Source organism: Eucyclogobius newberryi, unplaced genomic scaffold (assembly GCF_026437365.1).
Source record: "Eucyclogobius newberryi isolate DKJ021-1_F unplaced genomic scaffold, fEucNew1.0.hap1 SCAF_21, whole genome shotgun sequence".
NCBI classification, from domain to species: domain Eukaryota; kingdom Metazoa; phylum Chordata; class Actinopteri; order Gobiiformes; family Gobiidae; genus Eucyclogobius; species Eucyclogobius newberryi.
Genome location: NW_027315846.1, coordinates 21,907,098 through 21,925,863, shown reverse-complemented (window position 1 = coordinate 21,925,863; position 18,766 = coordinate 21,907,098). Strand labels below are relative to the sequence as shown.

At 40.7% G+C, this 18,766-nt stretch overlaps 3 protein-coding genes across 4 annotated transcripts; 1 reads left to right on the top strand and 2 right to left on the bottom strand.

The window, feature by feature from the left end:
- Positions 1–365: 365 nt before the first annotated feature.
- On the bottom strand, positions 366–2,819 carry ngb (neuroglobin). Of its 2 annotated transcripts, none has more exons than XM_072458033.1 (5): positions 2,531–2,819; positions 2,250–2,348; positions 1,999–2,107; positions 1,811–1,930; positions 366–1,731 (listed from the first exon to the last, which is right to left on the bottom strand). In XM_072458033.1, exons 2-5 carry the CDS (start codon positions 2,345–2,347, stop codon positions 1,579–1,581), a joined length of 480 nt encoding a protein of 159 aa, XP_072314134.1. In that variant the 5' UTR covers position 2,348; positions 2,531–2,819; the 3' UTR covers positions 366–1,578. The 2 variants fall into 2 exon arrangements, with proteins under 2 accessions (XP_072314134.1, XP_072314133.1); XM_072458032.1 differs by having other exon boundaries at positions 2,250–2,423; positions 2,531–2,817.
- Positions 2,820–4,911: 2,092 nt separating this feature from the next.
- On the bottom strand, positions 4,912–10,772 carry fam161b (FAM161 centrosomal protein B). The gene is made up of 8 exons (XM_072457765.1): positions 10,608–10,772; positions 9,796–10,232; positions 8,930–9,222; positions 7,991–8,109; positions 6,933–7,100; positions 6,716–6,815; positions 5,545–5,705; positions 4,912–5,304 (listed from the first exon to the last, which is right to left on the bottom strand). The coding sequence occupies exons 1-8, from the start codon at positions 10,769–10,771 to the stop codon at positions 5,223–5,225; spliced, it is 1,524 nt and encodes a 507-aa protein (XP_072313866.1). The 5' UTR covers position 10,772; the 3' UTR covers positions 4,912–5,222.
- Positions 10,773–11,345: 573 nt separating this feature from the next.
- coq6 (coenzyme Q6 monooxygenase) lies at positions 11,346–18,713 on the top strand. Its single transcript, XM_072457217.1, has 12 exons — positions 11,346–11,720; positions 11,842–11,976; positions 13,188–13,246; positions 15,003–15,129; positions 16,077–16,207; positions 16,293–16,400; positions 16,634–16,696; positions 16,794–16,901; positions 17,428–17,630; positions 17,711–17,826; positions 17,965–18,131; positions 18,595–18,713. Exons 1-12 carry the CDS (start codon positions 11,519–11,521, stop codon positions 18,622–18,624), a joined length of 1,449 nt encoding a protein of 482 aa, XP_072313318.1. The 5' UTR covers positions 11,346–11,518; the 3' UTR covers positions 18,625–18,713.
- The last annotated feature ends 53 nt before the right edge of the window (positions 18,714–18,766 follow it).

Genomic DNA, 18,766 nt, shown 5'->3' with positions numbered 1-18,766 from the left:
TAACTAGTCATCGATGTTAGTAGAAGTAGTAGTAGCAGCCAATAATAATGAGGTAGACAGTGACACACTCAAAATGTACAGATGTAAAAGGTTGGGTAGCATGCTAGTTCATAGAAATGCTGGTGAATATAAAAAGATTGGGGTTAATTGGGAATAAAACTCGCAAAGGTCCTGCATAGGATAAAAAAAGATTCACTAAATATATATGCCACCTACACACAGTTAACTAACATTACACCTGCGGCAACTAAGACAATGAGACATGTAGCTCTCACTATCATACGTGTCATTCATTTATTTACTCAAAATATTACCATTGCTCTATATTACTTCGCAAATACTTCAGTGGGCTATATAGTTAACCACTCTTAACCACGCATAAATACAAAATATAAAAATAAATGTATACATGTAAACTCGTCCTAAAGCAATGGTAACCACATATCAGCAGTTTGGATTATGAAATACTTGGCACACTGTTGCTAAGTTACTTGGCATTATGTCCATATGTACAGCCAACAAGGTTGTTCCATATAGTGCTATAGAGTAGGTATATAATACATGTACAGACAGCAGACGTTATGAATTATTGTATGAGTTTTTTTCTCTTCACATTACATAAATACCCCTTGTTTTTAAGACTATTTTCACACGCTCTTGTCACGCGGCACCTCTGGAGCTGAGGTAAAGGTATCTGCAGCCACAATACTTTCAATCAGTACACACGGGGCAACATTAAAACATAACAGTACCTGATCCATCTTGAAGAGAGAGGAGAACAAAATGAATCCTCCAAAATGCTTCTCTTACAAACTCCGTGGTCACATTTCAGTCTTAGAGTAACAGTCAACTGAAGCCTATTGGAACAAGAAGCTCGCAGAAGGAGCACATTGCACACCAGTCAGTAAGGTGCCTTAACAGTCATTATTCACTTGAGAAAGCTATCAAAAATAACAGTTCTGTTCACGTCATTATTACAGTAGATCTGTGCTTGTAATCAATGGTCAGTGGTTATGAAAATGTTCTGCTGCCTGATAAGTGACATTGCTTTATCAGTGGTCTTATGTCAGTGTGACTGTGTTCCAGTTGATAGACAGCTGCCAGTCCGGGCCACAGTAGTCATCACAGTTTCAGTTGGGTTTAATGCTTAAATATTATATCAAGTGATTCACACGTGTGTAACTGTGTAAGATACAACACAAAGACCACAAACAGTCACTGCTATCAGTACAGTAGATAATTAAAGCCACTATATACAGAGTGGATTGGCAGCTAGGTCCTGGATTCTTGCCTCAGTGGGACCAAGTCCAGACCATTAAGAACCAGAGTGGGCTGGCACAGATCCCTACAGCTGTACAGCATCATTGCCTGGTAGCTAACATCCACAACAACAAAAATAAACTGGGATTTGGTCAATCCAATTGTCATGTTTAACCACATCATACATTTGCTATGCTACGCTTCCCCGCTCACTGAGCAAATGTACAGCAGCCAAAGCCACAATGTTGCAAGTTACACAACCTTATTCCATGGCAACCATGAAGAGTGATTTGGCAGCATCTGTTGCAGCGCCAGGCTTCAGTCAGCCTTGTCCTCTCCGTTCTTGGCCCATCCTCGGCTCATGGCCGCCACCACGATGCTGTACATGTTGAGCCAGGCTTGTTGCAGAGGAGCAGTGTAGGCCTGACCCAAACTGCACTGCAGCATGTAGAGAAGGGCCTCACCCACCAGCTGCAGCACAGATTAAACACATTAGGACAGAAGAAGCACAGCAGCCTCAGCATCGCACGGTGTCAGAAGAGTTTCCTACAGCGAAAGACTGTGTGTGAACACCAACAGCCTGGTGCTTCCTCCCAAGGTTCAGCAGGAAGTCTTCCAGCGAGGGCAGGTCGTCAAGGTTACTGACAGCAGCATCAACGACCAGCATCACCTACAAGTCAAAAGGAAAGGTCAAGGACTCTGACAGGTGAGTGTGCAGAGGGCAGCTTCAGAGCTCACCTTAGTCACATGTTCCATAAACTCAGGGCTGGAGAGGCAGTCCTGACTGGAGCTAGACTTTGTCTTGTGGTAGAAGAGACTGAGGAGCTCTGGGTCCAGTTCAAACAGTCTGCCAAAGAGACACTGTATCAGGATTTGTGGCTACACAAAAATAATATCAACATTATCTAAAAATGGTCCCAGAGAAAGTATGGTATTCCTGATATCAGCCGTGAGAACCATTGTTTTTCTGTCCTAGTCTTGAACATCACCTGGAGAACATGATAACACCGTGGGGCACTTTGTTCTTGCCCAGACTCTCCCAGCTGCCTCGAATCAGCTCCTTGTCCTTCTCTGACAGCATGTCCATTCTGTCGCAGGCTACAAGTGTCAGACAGCGCTTCAGAAACACAGCAGTGGGAAGACAAGGCTTAGTCTGACAAGTGCTGCAACATGAAGAGAGAACACGGGGATGAAAGGTCAACACCTGCACAAGCATGCACTCAGCACAGCACAGCACCACTGACAGCACAGCAGGACAGACTGCTCTTACCTTGCTGTGGCCACTGGTCCCTCTGGGTCTCTCGTGGTGCAGCGGGCTCTGGGATGTTGTGATGTTTGTTGTGATGTTGTTGTGATGTGAGTGTTTTGGTGTAGCAGCCTGCAGCCCTGCCTGACACTCTGTTGCACTTGCGCTCTCTTCCCCCTGCCCACGTTGCAGTCTGGGAGACAAGTTCTGCCACGCTCTTATCTGTCACACTGGCTCCTATCTCTCCCCCCTTCTTGATCCGTTCTCTCTCCAGCACCAGGGATATTAGTCAAGCCAATGAAGGAGAAAACAGGGATGTCTCTCCTCTTTCCACCAGCTCCCCCTGCAGGTGAACCCACAGACACAAGTCTTTGCACTGACACTAATCCTTTGGTAATTTACCCTTCATTTGTGGTGCAGACTGAACAAACCTGAAAGCATAACAAATCTTTCTATACATTATAATTGTCTGAGTCTGATGGAGTCTGGATCCTCTATTTTAGGATGTTTCTGCAGCTGCCAACATTTGCAACCCACACATCAACAGAATTAAATGTGTGGGAACTTTAATCCCGTATAGTGGCTAAAATAATATGAGACCTCAAAGTGCCACCTGGGCCAAATTATATTCTTTATCTGCCACTCCTCAAACAAACATCATCACAGCATTTTGGTGGTGGAGTGCACAGCCTTTCATTAATCTAAATGAGATCGTTTTCACAGCCTCTACTTTTGAAGACGCTCAAATGCACGCCGCTGAACGTTGCCCACTTGGGTGAGAGCTAACAAAGTGGAGAGCAGATCAAATCAGAGGTGTGTGATGTTTTCTTAAGGGATATAATAGATGGAGGTGGGGGGTATGTGGTTTCCATGACAACACATGAAGTTGCTGAGGCCTTGTATGGCTTGAGATAGGCTCATATATCTGCTCCACAATTACTTATTATAACAGTAGGTTTGTAATTTTCGTAAAAGTGTGCGTGAGGTTAAATTAAAAATGTAGTTTAGTTTTTTATATACATATAAATTATACAGGATATGTTTTGTTTTATTTTTTGCTGTTAGATAACTTAAATAAATAATAATTAGTCAATCAGGAAGGTATAGGAAGGAAATTATAAACTTCAAGAATGGCTAAACTGGGATAAAATGTGTGAAATTCTCTCGTTTTTGCTCTAAAACATGATATGCTAAAGTAAAGGTCAATAACAATACAAAAAAGATAGAAACAATAAATAATGAGCCCCAAAAACTATTGTCCTGATTTAATTGATGAAACACTATAAGTCGAGATGGTGCAATTATTGCGACGGGCCTGATTATATACGATACATTTAAACCCATCCATCAATTTCTTTCAACAGTTTGAATATTTGACACAGTGGCCTACTAAAACATCTCCACATGTGTGTGCTGGTTTGCACGGAGGTCTTTTGATGGTGATTATACAGATTTAGTCATGCCTTTGTGGTTTGTCAAAAATGATGTCTTGGATTCCTGGTAGCGCTCTCTCTAAGAAGGAGTTTACAGAAAGGCCAGGGCACTTTTTGATGTGGGTCCACGGGCTTTGAAAACACCGCCGCTCTGCTCTTTGTGAGGCTCGTGAACTGTTAAGTCTGTTTTTGTTTCTGCTACTGTGGCTGAAGAAATAACTGGGAACACTGGGAGAAAGTCTCTGCCTCTCGGACTTGTTTCAGACTGTGTCCTCACGGGACCCATTAAATGTATATATACACTCTTTCTACCTAAAGTCACCCTTCATTACACAAGTGCATGTGAAGTGAGGCAAAGGTTCACTTTGTGTCACAATTGTAGATGTGGTTGAGACTGGACAGAATGAAAGGCAAATGAATGCAACATGTGCTTAACTTTTATCATTATAGTTTATTCAAGTATGTGTCATGTTTAATAAAATCTTTAAAGGTACAAAATAAAACTTTTATAGTGGAGGGTCAGCCACCTGCTTGTGTCCATGGAGATGTTATTGCTTTGCCCAGAATGTTCCTGGTATGGCATTTATCAAGTCTATATCCATGAAAACACCTGTAACTGAATAAATGGAAGATGGATACGTTTAATGTCAAACTGTGAAACATTCCAAGCAAAGCAATAACAGAGACAAACAGAAAAGTGACATAACCCACCTGATATTTCAAACCCCTACGGTACAACCATCTGGTAAATCCTAAAATGTATTTACTATTCAGAATACAGATATAATGTTTAATTAGTCAAAACGTTTTCTACAACAGCATGATGCAGTAAGTTTACAGTAAGATTAGCTTCACTGTACTGGAGTCTGTATTCTTTTGACAATATATAAATGTAGTATTAAATTAAGCCGACAAAAAAATGTTTTCCCTGGTAAAGGTATTGTTGCAACCAGCAAAGCAATTATTTACAGTATACTTCAAACCAATGAAACTTGTAAAAAGTATTTAGTTGTAAATATTTTTTACAGCAATTTGCAGAACTATGACAGGTATAAAGGTAATTATGTAAAATCTACAGGGAATATGTTACAGTGCACATGACATGATATTTTTGGAGTCACTACCTTTGACCCACCTCTACTGTTTTTAACGTTCACCTTTTACCGTAACACTAACAGTCCAAAAAGATCAGAAGACTATTGTGGATCCTCTCCATAACAGGAAGGGCCGCATTGTTTTGTGCTGGAGTGACCACTAAAAACCCTCCGTCTGACCCCTTTTGATCATGGCATTTCGTCCCCTTTGTAGTTCACGCTCTTCTCTTTCACATCTTCAATTTTCCCTCCGGCGTCTCCATTTTCTGTCCTAAATCAGATATTTTGGGTTAGAAAAATGACTACATGTAATTACATAGAATTTTTACTTGGCCATGGTATTTGTTTTTTCTGCGCTGAAAACAACAGGGCAAGAACTCAGAGGATTATGTAATGTAATACGACCAAACCACATGAAGTCCTTGGCTCTCTAGGACCAGTTCTATTCATATTCTGACCGGACGCAGGCTTGAGAATTACAGTGTGAGAAGAGGAATTGTGAGAAATGTACCTGCTAAGTTGGTCCTCAGAGCTGGCGTCTGTATTTCCCTCCGATATAGAGGAGGAGGAGGACAATCGTGAGAGACCATTTTCTTCAACAAACTCCTCCTTTAAGCCTGCACTTTGGAGCGTGTCTCTGTAAGTCTTCTCTGCGTTGGCCTTCGCTGATTTCTGTCACACACAAGTCTCATAAGTAAATGTCAAAAGAGATACACCAGTGTTTGTGACATTCACAAAGCTGTATTCTATAGGGCTATGCATCATATTAGGGGGTGTGGTCTGACGTGAGGGAAACTCTCTCTTCATTCAATAGGAAATATTTTAAATACAATGAATTCAAGATGAGTCACAACTGTAAAATAGAGCTTGACATGGAGTTACCTCAGAAAAGTACACGGATTGTTTGGGATGGCATTTATCCCACAGCTACAATTAGCTTTCTTGGATAACAATACAAATTTGGGCCGTTTTACAACTTTATTCTACTCCATTTGTGTGTCTGTATTTGACACAGTATTTATACTTGAGTCTGTGTTTGAGCTTGTAGTTGTTGCACAGTGGGAGACAGAGCAGCTCTTCTCCATTAAAATGAATGGATAGAGTTAAATACATGCCCCTCATATCATGGTCTGAAAATCAGGTACTCAAGCTTTAATGTCATTATTTAGAATATTCCAGGGAAAGTAATATCATCTCTGTGGTGACAAGCAAGTTTAATTTGGGGATTTGGGGATTTTCATAATAACAATAAACTGATTATAATTTTGCAATCTATCAAAAATGTACTTAGATATATCTATCTCTGTTTCATGTTCAGGAACACACAAATATGGAAATATATATAGGAAAATCAACAAGTGCAGAAACGTCCCTTTAAACCCTTTTTGAGTTTAAACTGAAAGTGCATTTTCTTTTTTACCATATCTTTTTACAACCTATGTGTTTGAATTTCTAAATATACAAATACTAAAAACAACTACTGAATATTATAATGTTAATCATGATTTTGAACTACTTTATTTGTGGTTTAGTCTTATTTTAGGCTACATTTAGCCCTTATTTTTACCACTCCCACTAAACATACAAAATGTTTAAGAGATATTTTGTGAATATCCAAATAGCACATAATAAAGGTCTATCAATGGTTTATATTTGATGATGTAACTTTTGGAGCCGCTCACCTGTTTGACCTGCTGGAACAGAAAAGGGCGTTCCCTGACCCGCGCTCTCATGCCCTTCAGTTCCCTGCCGTACTCTCTCATCCGCTGCTCGTCCGCTTCGCTGCATGTGAGTGTAGATTACAGTTTGCTGCTGTGGTGGGCGCTTGTGGTTGTTGTGATGTGACATAGGTTGCAAATTTTGAGAGCAAGCAGCCCGCCTTACTGGAACGCCACTCACCGATGATGCTGTAGTTTTTCATTATACACCTCCTTCAGGCTCCTGTGCGGGTCCAGCAGCTTGGCATGCAGCGCGACTGTCCTCTGCATGTCCTCTGACCTCATCTGGTACTTCCTCAGCCACTCAGCGCTCTCCTGGACCCTACTCTCTCGACTGTCCATTGATTTTCTGTGACGGGATAAAATCGTTTCACCAAACAGTTATTGGAGAATCTTAATCTCTGGGTTGATTCGTGGGTTTAGGTCAAGTATGAAAGATAATCTATTTGATCAGATTTTGATTTTTAAATGCTGATGAATTCCTCAACACCACCAAAAACATGTCTGAATAGTGTTTGCTCTCAAGAAGAGTCAATGAATTTGCAGTATACATTTACCATAACATTTTTAATATTCATTGCATTTATTTCAGGCCTGCACATTCAACAGTTTAAAGTCAGAATGTAAAATATGTTGTAATATTATGTGTGAAAAAAATGACACCTATTTTCAAGACAACCAAGGTTTTAGCAATTGATCCTAAGTGAATAAATCCAACCTCCGAACAACCTGGAAATCTTTTAGGAAACCAACCAATATAATTTATCATCAGATTTTGCCTAAGATCAATAGTAAACAGCCTTTGTCAGTCTCAGTCCCACCATCGATTTCTAAGGCCCTGGAATATTGAATCTTTGCTACAATAGTTTAACTGTGAATTTATTATCATTAATTCTTAATTCCCCATCATAAAATCTGATAAAACAAACTCTCTTCCACAGTCGAGTCTTTCTACATGGAGTTTGCAGGTTCTCCCTGTGTCTGCCTGGGGGATTCGGGTGCTCCCAAACCCCATCAAACTAAAACTAAAAAACTGAAAAGATTAATCCTGCAGCTACGGAGTCAAGACCAAATCTAGTACAAGATCTGGAGATGGCCCCCAGCAAATACTTTACTCTTCACTACAGGGACAACTATGTACTCCAACAGCTATAACCTTTTTATAACTAGGCCGTAAGTATATGAATTTGATGCACATAATGGAGAGTGATGTGGAATTAATTCCTATAATTTCATTACCTGATGGCCTCAGCGCGTTTCCTGGTAGCATCAGTAATGTACACAGGGAGCGTGTCCATAGACAGTGAGGTTAATGCTCCCAGCGACTTGCTTCGGCTCAGATGAGACACCTTTTGTGCCTGTGGGTCATAACATAAGGCAAACCATGCTTTACCCGGGCAGAGCAGACGAGGCTTCACTAATCATAACACAGATTGTAAGCAGAACATAAGGATCTCTTTGAGTGTATTATCTAACAACTTGAAATCATAAATAATTAAAAGAAACTGGCTCATTATTTAATCAAGACCATGCTGTGAAGGCAATTGAACTGTGCAACTGTGTGGTTCTGTTACATCACTGATAAATGATTATAACGTTCTATCCGAGCTGTGTGATGTCAACACGAATTTCCATTAAAGTTGTTATTTTAGCATCCAATTTGATAAAACATTGGGTGTGAGCTCAATTCTGACATTTTGTAAACAACTTTATGAGTGTGAACTCAGAGGGTTCATATCTCAGAATAAAATCCCTCTGCTAAGTGGTTGTTACATGTAATACTGATTAACACAACATACAAACTGAATAAAAAACTAAATGCATTACAATAAGGCTTGCAGATATTTCCAGTTGAAGATTGAACTGTAATGTAACCCACAATGCCGAGGTGGTAACAACAACATGTGTTAATGCCTTAAACCTTTAGTGATTGTTAAGCTTTTGTTTTGACACGTTTTAGTTTTAAAATAACTGGCCATACTGTTGCAAAAGATACTGAAATAAGCAATATAAATATCAATTTAGTGCATTTCTTTCTTGTATTTTGCAGACAGTAAATTATGTTCTATGGTGTTCAGTCCATTCAGACATTTTTTGGTCCAAATCTTCTGCTGCATTAAAAAATCCGACTAAATCAAAGTGACTTGCTTATTGAATGGAGTCTACGTTGACGTTTACCTGTGATTGTTGAGGGCCGCTCCTGCTTTGGCGCGCAGCGAGAGCAGACGTCCTCAGATGGAAAGGCTGACATTTGGTTGTATCTTTAGTCTGCATTTTGTCCCTCTGTAAGGCTTTGTGTAGTCTGTGGAAATCTGGGACCTGACGGATGATCTTTGGTCGGAAGCTTGGGCTTTCATCCAGGAATCCTACCCTCTCTGTCCTGGTGCGATCTGCTGTGCGGAGTGTGGGCCCCTCAGACACTGACGCATTCTCAGCTGTTTGTATGGGGACTTTACGGGACTCTCTGTTTGCTGCAATAAAAACAAAAGATCAGTCTCAGTTTTATATCAACAGGCTTCAAAGTGAGGAAAAACTGGGACTGTTGCCATAGCAATTAGCAATTCAAGGAAAACTATTCCATCTTCTGAATGGGTAAAAGTTCTCTGTCTGGTTTTCAAATTGTAGAATGGGATGATGTCATACTCCACGAGCCAGATTTCACTATTGACTATAAAGTTTTCCCAAGATACGAAATATCTAAAATGCGTAAATGTTGAACTTGATCATAACTATCAATGACAAGTTTTTGAAATAAATAACCAAACCAAACAATGTTCCTGCTCACAGAGCAGTGCCAGATTTTGTGTCAAGTGGATAGAGCCGCAATTACAGAGATGTGAATAAAACAGGAAAAATATCTGCATTTTGACAAATTTGGCAAATTCTACCATAGAATTCTGACCTGCCCTTGAGCTCAGTTTAAAATATTGTTAAATCATATGAAAGCAGCATATTTATTTATTCTAGAATGTGATGTTATGGGGTTTTATACGTATGCAATTAGAAAATCACCGCCAACAACAACAACAATTATTTCAACTCACCATGTTTTGAGCCTTTTGTTATTTTGTGAGAATGATTTACTTCAACATCTTTGTTCCCATCTTGTTTTGATGCTTCATTTATGGTTGCTATTAATTTTGCTCTTTTCTCCTTTTCTCTTTCCTCAAATCCGAATGGTTTTTGCATGGAGAGGAGGAAGTTCTTTCGTTGCTCGTGCCCTTGCTGCCTCTGCTTCTCCCTCTTCACCATTATCTCTTTGAAAAGAGGCGCTGTGACGTGGCTGGGGACCGTAAGAGCACTAAACTTCTTCAGACACTCAGCCATGGCCTCTTCCTCTTTGTTTGGCCATGTCATGGCCAAAGCTGTCCGCTCACAATGATCTGTCCTCGCATGTTTGAATTCTGAGGACTTAGAAGGATGTATGCCTTGGCTGGAGATCAGTGCGGATGTAGATGACACTTTTATTAGTCCGGTATTTCTATAACAGAAAAAAAGTTAATAATGATTCCAGTAAATTTGCATTCAGGTTAAGCGCTTCTCAAACTGTGGTACCACGTCTAAATTAGTTCTAAACTGGGACTAAACCCAGAACTAAAACTGGACAAGACCAGGACTAGAGCAGGACCAAACTAAGTCTACATAAGAACTCAAAATGGGCAGGACAAAGCGAAGGCAAGTGAGAACCCATCTTAGACATGGTCCTGGTTTAGCCCTGGATTTGAGATAATCAAGCCTTGATTTAATCCTGCTTTAGTCCTGGTTTATTTCAAGTTAAATCCTGCTTTTGTTTTGTTTTAGCCCTGTTTTTTCATGGGTTGGGTTTAGACCCAATTGTAAAGCCAAGGCCTAATACCTCTGTTGGACATGTGCTTCCTCTTTGTGCATGTTTGTTGAGAGAGCAGCGTTTTGTTGAATCCTCCTCTCTAGTTCCTGCTCCTGCCTCCTCTCCATCTCCTGCAGCTGCTGCTGAAGGGTCTCGCTCAGAGTCTGGAGGTGATGCTGAAGAATCAGCTCCATGTTGGACTCCATGTGACAAGCACAGGAAAAGTCATAAGTTGTGATGCACAACACAAATATTAGTCGTGATTTTGTAAAAGGCTACAAAGTGGGAGCATAATGTTCAGTTCGTCGTTTCTGTTCATGTTATTTTATGACATCTTGCTTTCTACGGTCTGCGCCTCTGTTAACAGGTAACCATGACAACCATGCAAACGCTCTCTTAAAAGTAGCCTTAAAGCTTCTTGTAACGCAGATAAAAATACAATTTAAATCAAAATAGCCCGCATTATTAGCTTGTGAAGACTTCTATGCTTCTCTCTCTATATATAACATTATAGAACATAAAAACGAAAGCAACAAGGTTAAGGCAAACCTGTAAAATTGTTTTTGGGAAGTTGCACGCCATGTTAAATCGTCATCTCAAAATATTCCATAGGGTGGTCTCGCGCTCAGAACACTTTTGTATTCAGTTTGTAGTTTAATATAATGTGAATTGTCTGTAGGAGCGAGAGGCTTCAGCGCAGTGAGTGGGTGGGGCAGTCTGAACGTCAGAGGGGAACGTGCTCTGTGATTGGACTAGAAACAGGAAGCAAGTGCTCTTCAGCGCTTGTCAACAAAACATGGCTGAAAGGCGAAAGAGACGTCCATAATAGGACATATTCAAGGAGAAATCTAGCTAGCTGGCTAATAAAATAATCACACTAACATATTGGTTTCCTCCTCAGTGCACTTCTTTCCCTCATGACAGAAGAGTGAAACAGGAAAATGCACAAATTTGCAAAGACGACGCTGGCCCTGAACGGGTTAGCCAGATGCTTGTTTGCAGAGAGATGGCTCAGTTCTCCTAAAAGTATCTGTCGAGGGTTTGTTTGCGCACAGCCAAACAGCTCTTGTGGCCAGGATGATGTATATGATGTTATAATATCTGGGGGAGGCATGGTCGGATCTGCCATGGCTTGTTCCTTGGGTGAGTGAAGTTCCCTTGAAATGTACACTCACAAATATGTTCTGTTCTGTCACAACCTAAAACGAAGCATTGTTGCTGTGTCGAGCATTTTGTCATTAATTGGTCAACATTCTGATAACAGGAATGGATCCAAATCTAGAGAGTAAGAAGATTCTTCTTCTTGATGCGGGACATAAGAAAGTGATGGATTCTGTGCCTGACACCTTTAGCACCAGAGTCAGCTCCATCAGCCCTGGCTCTGCTACTCTGCTTGCAGGTGACACCAGTGCAGACATGTGTTTGACTGAAGCACCACCTACAGGGGTTGTATGTTACACTATTGTTTTTTCATGTGCGTGAAGTGGAGGATAAAGGTTATTATAAAAGGAATACCAAAAATGTTATTGGCCATAGGGGAAACAAGTAACTTTATCAGCGTTTGCTAAAGCGTTATAGTTTTTGCACCTCTCTCCACATGACATATAACAATTATGTGATATTTTTGTGCATCAAATAGACCACTTCATTATGTTGGATAAGAAAAAAGTCAGACAAATAAATGTTTCTGTATTTCAAGTATATTGACTTGTCATTGAGAGATTTGACATTTAGATCTGCACCCAACCAAATACTGGAAAAAAGCCATGCCGTTACAAGCAATTTATGTTTAGTCCGTTGCTCTGTCCTTGATGTTGCATTCTACTGTTTTAGTTTAATCTTTAATTGAAGGGAAAATATACAGACATTAAGCTAAACAAAACTGATGTTCTGCAGATTATAGCTAAAAAGGTCATTTATTTTTAGCTATAATCTGCCATTCCTGATTTACAGCAATTGGATTTTTAATTGAGATCATTTGTCATTTGTTTGCTAATGATCCGCTTGGGTCTTTATAAGGGAGACGTCTACAGCCAATCTTTTGGTTCAGAAATTCAATGATCAAAAGTCAGTCTAGTTTATGTCAGGAAATTAATATTGAAACCGATTTTTCTAGATAAAATAAAATCAAAACTTGAGATTGATCAATATGAGGAGGAAAGAATTGTGATATTTTAATTCATCATATCTCCCATCCCTTTGATAAAGTGCAGAGTGCATTAAGCAATCCACACATAGTACACGGTTTTAGTTTCCCAAAATTGAACAGCTATAAGTATAATTGATGATATACTTAAGGCTGCTGCAGTGGCTTTTATAATATTGGTACCTACTTGTTTGGGAATTTTGCATCCTGTATCTACTTCCACTTTTCACGTCTTATCCCTCTCATTAGATTTTAGCCCCTCAGTTAAACACTCCATAGTTAGTGTTTAAGTCCCTCTATAGGTTTTACCAGTAGTAATTAGCCACGATCTCTGTCTGGCTCCTCTTGCAGCTGAGCTCATGTCATAACGCCCCATGTACAATACATCACAATATTTCACCAGCAATATGATATATCCCAGGGCCAGAGTGCGCATTTCACTTATAATTATTATGTTTTCTCAGGTGTCGGCGCATGGAAACACATTACAAATTTGAGATGTAATCCATACAAAAAGATGCAGGTATGTTAACCAATCATGTTTATGAAACACTTTCTGTCTGTGTTCAAGGCTGTTGAATATACATTTCAGAGTGAGCTCATGAGCTCAGTTGAATATATTGTCTTTGTTAAGACTGGTAAACAAAATACAAATTACTTACTCAATTATATCCCAGGAATGTTAGCCTTTTACTGTTTTAACAGACTGACACAGCTTCACACAAACAAAAATAGCTTAATCCTGATGCAAACCAACCATCTCCCAAACCCCTCATATTGTTGCATATTGTTAGTTTTGATATTCACTATAGACTGTTTTATTGACTTGCTTTATGTAATTCTGTCATCCATCAATCATAGCACCATGCAATTATAGCTCCATTATACGGCGTCATATAATCATATATGTGGTATGTACATATTTGCATTCAAATTATCACTGGTTTCATGCTGCAGACATTTAGTTCATTCCTTTGCGCACTTTCTACCTTTTCTCTCGCCCTTTAAATTCACTAGTGTTGCCAGTAAAGACACAGCATTTAAACGGGAGTAGCAAGGCTTTAGACAGTACAAAGCCTGAGCAGGTTACCAGTACATGCATTAAAATGTGTTTGTTATGTTAAATAAATCATTTGGACATTTTCAAATTGGTTCACATAGCCAGTGTCTTTTAATTACGAAGATTCATGTGAACAAGAGCAAGAAGATGAAAGATTGGGAGAGTAGTTGTTTGCTGCAATGTGAAGCCACTTTACGGCTGTGGGCGCGGGCTCAGTCCCTCTCGAAAGATGTGGTCGGAGCGTACCAAACACTTGACCGCAGGGCTTCTCTCTGGGCCCAAGATGTCATCATGCAGTGACTAAAAGTGCTCCTGGTAGTGTCCCTCTGCCATTATTCCTTCACTGTGGTGCCATGGACTTGTTTGCCCACAGCATCGTCGTCATTTTCTATACATTTCAGCCATATAGCATTCTTTCCATTCAGTAAAATGCTCCTCTACTTCCACTCTAAATGCATGCTTTGCTTTGAGGTCTTTGACTTGAAACCGAGAGTGCCTCTTGTTCCTTCCTTGTGTCGGGTTGTGAGAAATCTGGTTGTTTTGTCTGAAAAACAATGCGCAGCGCCATGCCATTCTTTCCCAAGCTAAATCGTTCAGACTTGTAGTAAACTAACCCTAAAGTGTTTTTGGGCCGTTCTCAGTAAATAATCCACCCCAACCACTTATCACAAGCTGCAACCCCAGTGTGATTAGTGGTTAACTTGAGGGTATATCCCCCTACTTTATGGCAAGTCAGTAAAAAGTAGAGCAGAAGCACTTTACCGCCAAATAAGGGGTTGTGTCACCATGGTTACAAGCAAGGAGAGGATTAACCTTATGCAAACACTTTCACCCTCCACGCTGAACTCCACAGTGGATCCAAGGCTGAAATTACAGTAGCTGCAAACAGCAACTCTTTCTGCCACTTTGGGTTGTGGCTAAATATTTACTTACCCTGTAATGTTCACAAACATGTCATTAGTTATTTGTCCTTTCGAGAAAGTTAAGAATCCACATCCGAAAAAACTGACATTAGTGGGTCTATACTATTATCAAGCTGACATGGCCCATCCCAGCAGGGGTTGCTGGGGACCCTCACTGCATATACTGGATATACTGCCTCTAACCGCCTGAGTAGCATGTCAACTTTGATGTGTGCAGCTCAATGAAAAGACAGCTATATATAGGTATAAGGGATGCAGTAAGTACAAACCACAGCCATAATGGGCCTCTCATTTAGGTTTGGGACGCTTGCTCGGATGCCCTGATCATATTCGATAAGGACAACCTGGAGGATGAGATGGCATATATTGTGGAGAATGACGTCATTGTGGCAGCCCTCACCAAACAGCTGGACAGTTTGCCTGGTAAGTTAACATGCATCTTTGGTTGAATGATTATCCAGACAGTAGCTCTGTTTAACCGGTCTCTGCTTCATCACAAACTCTGTGTTTGTTGGACATGTCGGCCAATTCCACCAAATTTATTTCATGCTGTATTCACATTTGCTGTATTCACATTTTTTTTTATTATTTATAGTGCAAACTTATTTATCAGCCCATTCCTGTGAATTTTCCTGTCGTTCAATTAAAATCTAGAACTCCAGGGACTTATTTAAAGCTGCCGTGTGTTTTAGCCCCTCTTAAGACATTTAAATTGCGGCTCTATTCTTGCCCACATTAGACCCTCTTTTTTGAGGCTGACAAATAAAGCTCTGCCTCATTGCTTGACAGCCCGAGTGGCATATTTATAAACACTTTTGGACTTTTGGTGCCAAATTGTGGAAGCGCGGTCACTGCACGTTTTACCTCATGTGCTTCTCGTTTGTCCACTTTTTTCTCATTGGAGCAAGGGTGTAGTTGCACACACACATACACACACAGCTTTTCCTGTGCAGCTGCAGTTATTCTGCAGCATAGTCACCCAAAGTCCTATTTTTCCTTGAGAAGTCAAGATGCATTCTGATTCCAAATGATTAAAAAGTGAGCTGCTGATTCCAGGTAACAACAGATGACATGAACAGTGATGATAGAGGAACTGGCAGAAAGTGCTGTTGTAGATGTAGCAGAGTTAGTCACCTAAGCTGTGCCAGGCCAAGATCATTAACAAACATGTTCTGTGTGAATTTCAGCTGTTACCATATACCAGCCTGGAAAACCAGTTTATGAGGTGGTTCAATGATATTCCGTTGCTTTTCCATTGCTTTTATAAGACATGCTCTGAAGACTGAAGAGAGTAAAACTGGATTTGTTAATTTCTGTGGTTTAAAACATGCCTTTATCGTAAAAATGACTATGTATTTGTTTTTCAACAGATAATGTACAAGTGAAGTACAGGTCTAAGGTGGTGAAGTACACATGGCCAATGCCACATCAGGCAGCTGAGTTCGTCCCGTGGGTTCAGGTCACACTAGCCAGCGGCGAAACTCTGCAAACAAAGCTGCTTGTCAGTCTATTTGATTAAATCCTGTGATCATTCATGTTCCTTCCATCTTTATCTTATATTGTTTCTCATTTGTTGTTTTTGTCAGATTGGGGCTGATGGCCAAAACTCAATGGTGAGGCAAAAATTAGGAATTCCCACAGTCAAGTGGAATTATGACCAGTCTGCTGTTGTTGCCGTGTTGCGTCTGTCAGAGGTAAATATAGTTTTCCTTCCTCCACATTATTATTAAACACAATGTCTCCAGTCATTTGAATAGCCATACTTAAAACTTGAATGGTGCTGGTAACGGTAAAATGGCAGTGTCGTAAAATAGACAACAATGCATCTATTCAGCAGCTGTGTGTATAATACCTTGTTTACATGTGCTGCATGTGTAATTAAATTGTGTCTTTACAATGAAATATATTTGATTTATGTATTTGATAGCCCACAGAAAACAATGTTGCATGGCAGAGGTTCCTCCCAACTGGACCCATAGCAATGTTACCGGTAAAGCAGCATTCACTGCTCAAGTTCGCTTTGCAAATCATTCAACTTAGTGTGTCATTAGTGCCAGATAATGCCTCTGCATTTATGTTCACAACAGCTGTCGGACTCCGAGAGCTCTTTGGTGTGGTCCACAAGCCATGGCCTTGCAGAGGAGCTGATGCAGCTGGAAGATGAGAGCTTTGTGGATGCAGTCAACTCTGCCTTTGTGAGAAGTTGTCATTTTATAGCAGTATAAAGTGTCACAGTTTCCATGTGCCAGCATCAATTTGCTACATTTCTGTTTAATGACAATTTCTCACATGTTGTATAAATCATAGTCTGACCCATCTTTACACCATATTAATATTTTCTGTGGCCAGGGTGTACCTTTCAATTCTTTGTGTAGAAAAAAGTCCTTTCCCAAGCAGGCTATTTTTTTCTGATGGACAAGGTCACCGCGGTTGAGTCACGTTAGATTTCAAGCCTGGTTTGCTAATTAAACCTGTGGTCTCCCAGTGTCGACCATTACTGCATGGAATGTTTTTCAAACAGAGCTAATTCGACTGTATAGCGTGGCCAGCATCTTCTTTTAATTAGCCAGGCTCACAATGCCCTGCCAAACCAGTTAGTTTGAGAAAAAGCTTTCCCTGGCCTGGAGTTTAGCTTTGCTCATATGTCAGCTAATTTCTTTGTCCACAGAAGCATAATGTCTGTTTTCTCTCTTTGTCTGTGGATATGCTCGTGTGCCACAGTGGAGTAATGAGAACCAGTCAGAGCTGGTGGAGACGGCTGGCTCTATGTTTCGCACTGCCCTTTCAGTCCTCATGCCTTCTGCTGGTTCACCCCGACAGCTTCCTCCCAGTGTAGCCGCTATAGGCCCAAAAAGCCGGGTCATGTTTCCTCTTGGCATGGGGCATGCATCAGAGTACATCAGGCACAGAGTGGCTCTGATTGGGTATGGAAATAAGATGTTCATTTGATTCACACATTTGTAAAAAATGACATGGACCTGAAACCCCATGCTTGTCTGTACAGAGATGCTGCCCATCGAGTGCATCCTCTGGCAGGTCAGGGAGTCAACTTGGGCTTTGGGGATGTGGCTTGCCTCACACATCTCCTGAGCCAAGCAACCTTTAACGGGAAGGACGTAGGTCAGTGCAACACAGAAACGCTGCAGTGGAAGTGTTATTTTGCTTTCAAATATATTTTCTTTTCTCTAATTAGTCATGACTGAAAATGTGATTGTGTAACAATATATGAACGAGTGACCATCTTGTTTTTGTTTGCAGGAGCTGTGCAGCATCTCCTGGAATATGAGACCGAGCGGCAGAGGCACAATCTGCCCATGATGGCTGCCATCGACCTGATGAAGCGCCTCTACTCCACTGAAACTGCTCCTGTGGTGCTCCTGCGCACTTTTGGGCTGCAGGCCACCAACATGCTCCCCACGCTCAAAGTAAGCCTCAGCTCACGTCACATGACCACCTGTCACATGAAGCCCCACCCTCTTTCTGATTACACAGAGCTTTACTCTAGCCGTGTCTATAATTCTAGTGTTCTGAACCTACTACTATGGCATCTAAGTTTAGCCCCAAATTTACTGTTACCAAAAGTGTGTGGGTGGGGTGCAGGGCTGGTCCAGGGGCAGCGGACAGGGGTGTTAGCTTGTGTTTTCACACCCATTTTATTACTGGCCACTCGTATGAAATAGCTTTATTTCCTACTAAGTGATTCAGACCAACACAACCTTAACTGGCTGCAAAGAGGTTTTATTGGTAGTACAAAGTTAAACGTGACTCTTTTTTCTATTTTGAAACAGTGATTCAGTGCAAGCAGCTCTAAGGGCACTGGGTTGAACAGCACTAGCAGAGGTTACTGAGGAGTGTCTTTGACTTGACTATGTCCTTTGCCTCTTACAGGAGCAGATCATGAACTTTGCCAGCAAATGATGTGTTCAACACCTGTGTACTTCTTCATCCAAGTACTCATGAAGTACTCCAACTGAATGTAAATAAAATTATATTTTGTTTTCACTAAACTTGTTTTTTGTTTGCTACAATGAATAAACACCAACACAAATCATGAAGAATA

Excerpts from the sequence above, each read along its gene's own strand:
- ngb (XM_072458033.1), bottom strand. The coding sequence starts at position 2,347 with ATGGACATGCTGTCAGAGAAGGACAAGGAGCTGATTCGAGGCAGCTGG. Across the intron at positions 2,108-2,249 it reads GGTGTTATCATGTTCTCCAG|ACTGTTTGAACTGGACCCAG; the intron begins GTGATGTTCAAG and ends TCTCTTTGGCAG. Across the intron at positions 1,931-1,998 it reads TTATGGAACATGTGACTAAG|GTGATGCTGGTCGTTGATGC; the intron begins GTGAGCTCTGAA and ends TTTGACTTGTAG.
- fam161b (XM_072457765.1), bottom strand. The coding sequence starts at position 10,771 with ATGGAGCTGATTCTTCAGCATCACCTCCAGACTCTGAGCGAGACCCTT. Across the intron at positions 9,223-9,795 it reads AACAAAAGGCTCAAAACATG|CAAACAGAGAGTCCCGTAAA; the intron begins GTGAGTTGAAAT and ends TTTTTATTGCAG. Across the intron at positions 5,305-5,544 it reads TCTGAGGACCAACTTAGCAG|GACAGAAAATGGAGACGCCG; the intron begins GTACATTTCTCA and ends TATCTGATTTAG.
- coq6 (XM_072457217.1), top strand. The coding sequence starts at position 11,519 with ATGCACAAATTTGCAAAGACGACGCTGGCCCTGAACGGGTTAGCCAGA. Across the intron at positions 13,247-15,002 it reads ATCCATACAAAAAGATGCAG|GTTTGGGACGCTTGCTCGGA; the intron begins GTATGTTAACCA and ends CCTCTCATTTAG. Across the intron at positions 17,631-17,710 it reads CACAGAGTGGCTCTGATTGG|AGATGCTGCCCATCGAGTGC; the intron begins GTATGGAAATAA and ends TTGTCTGTACAG.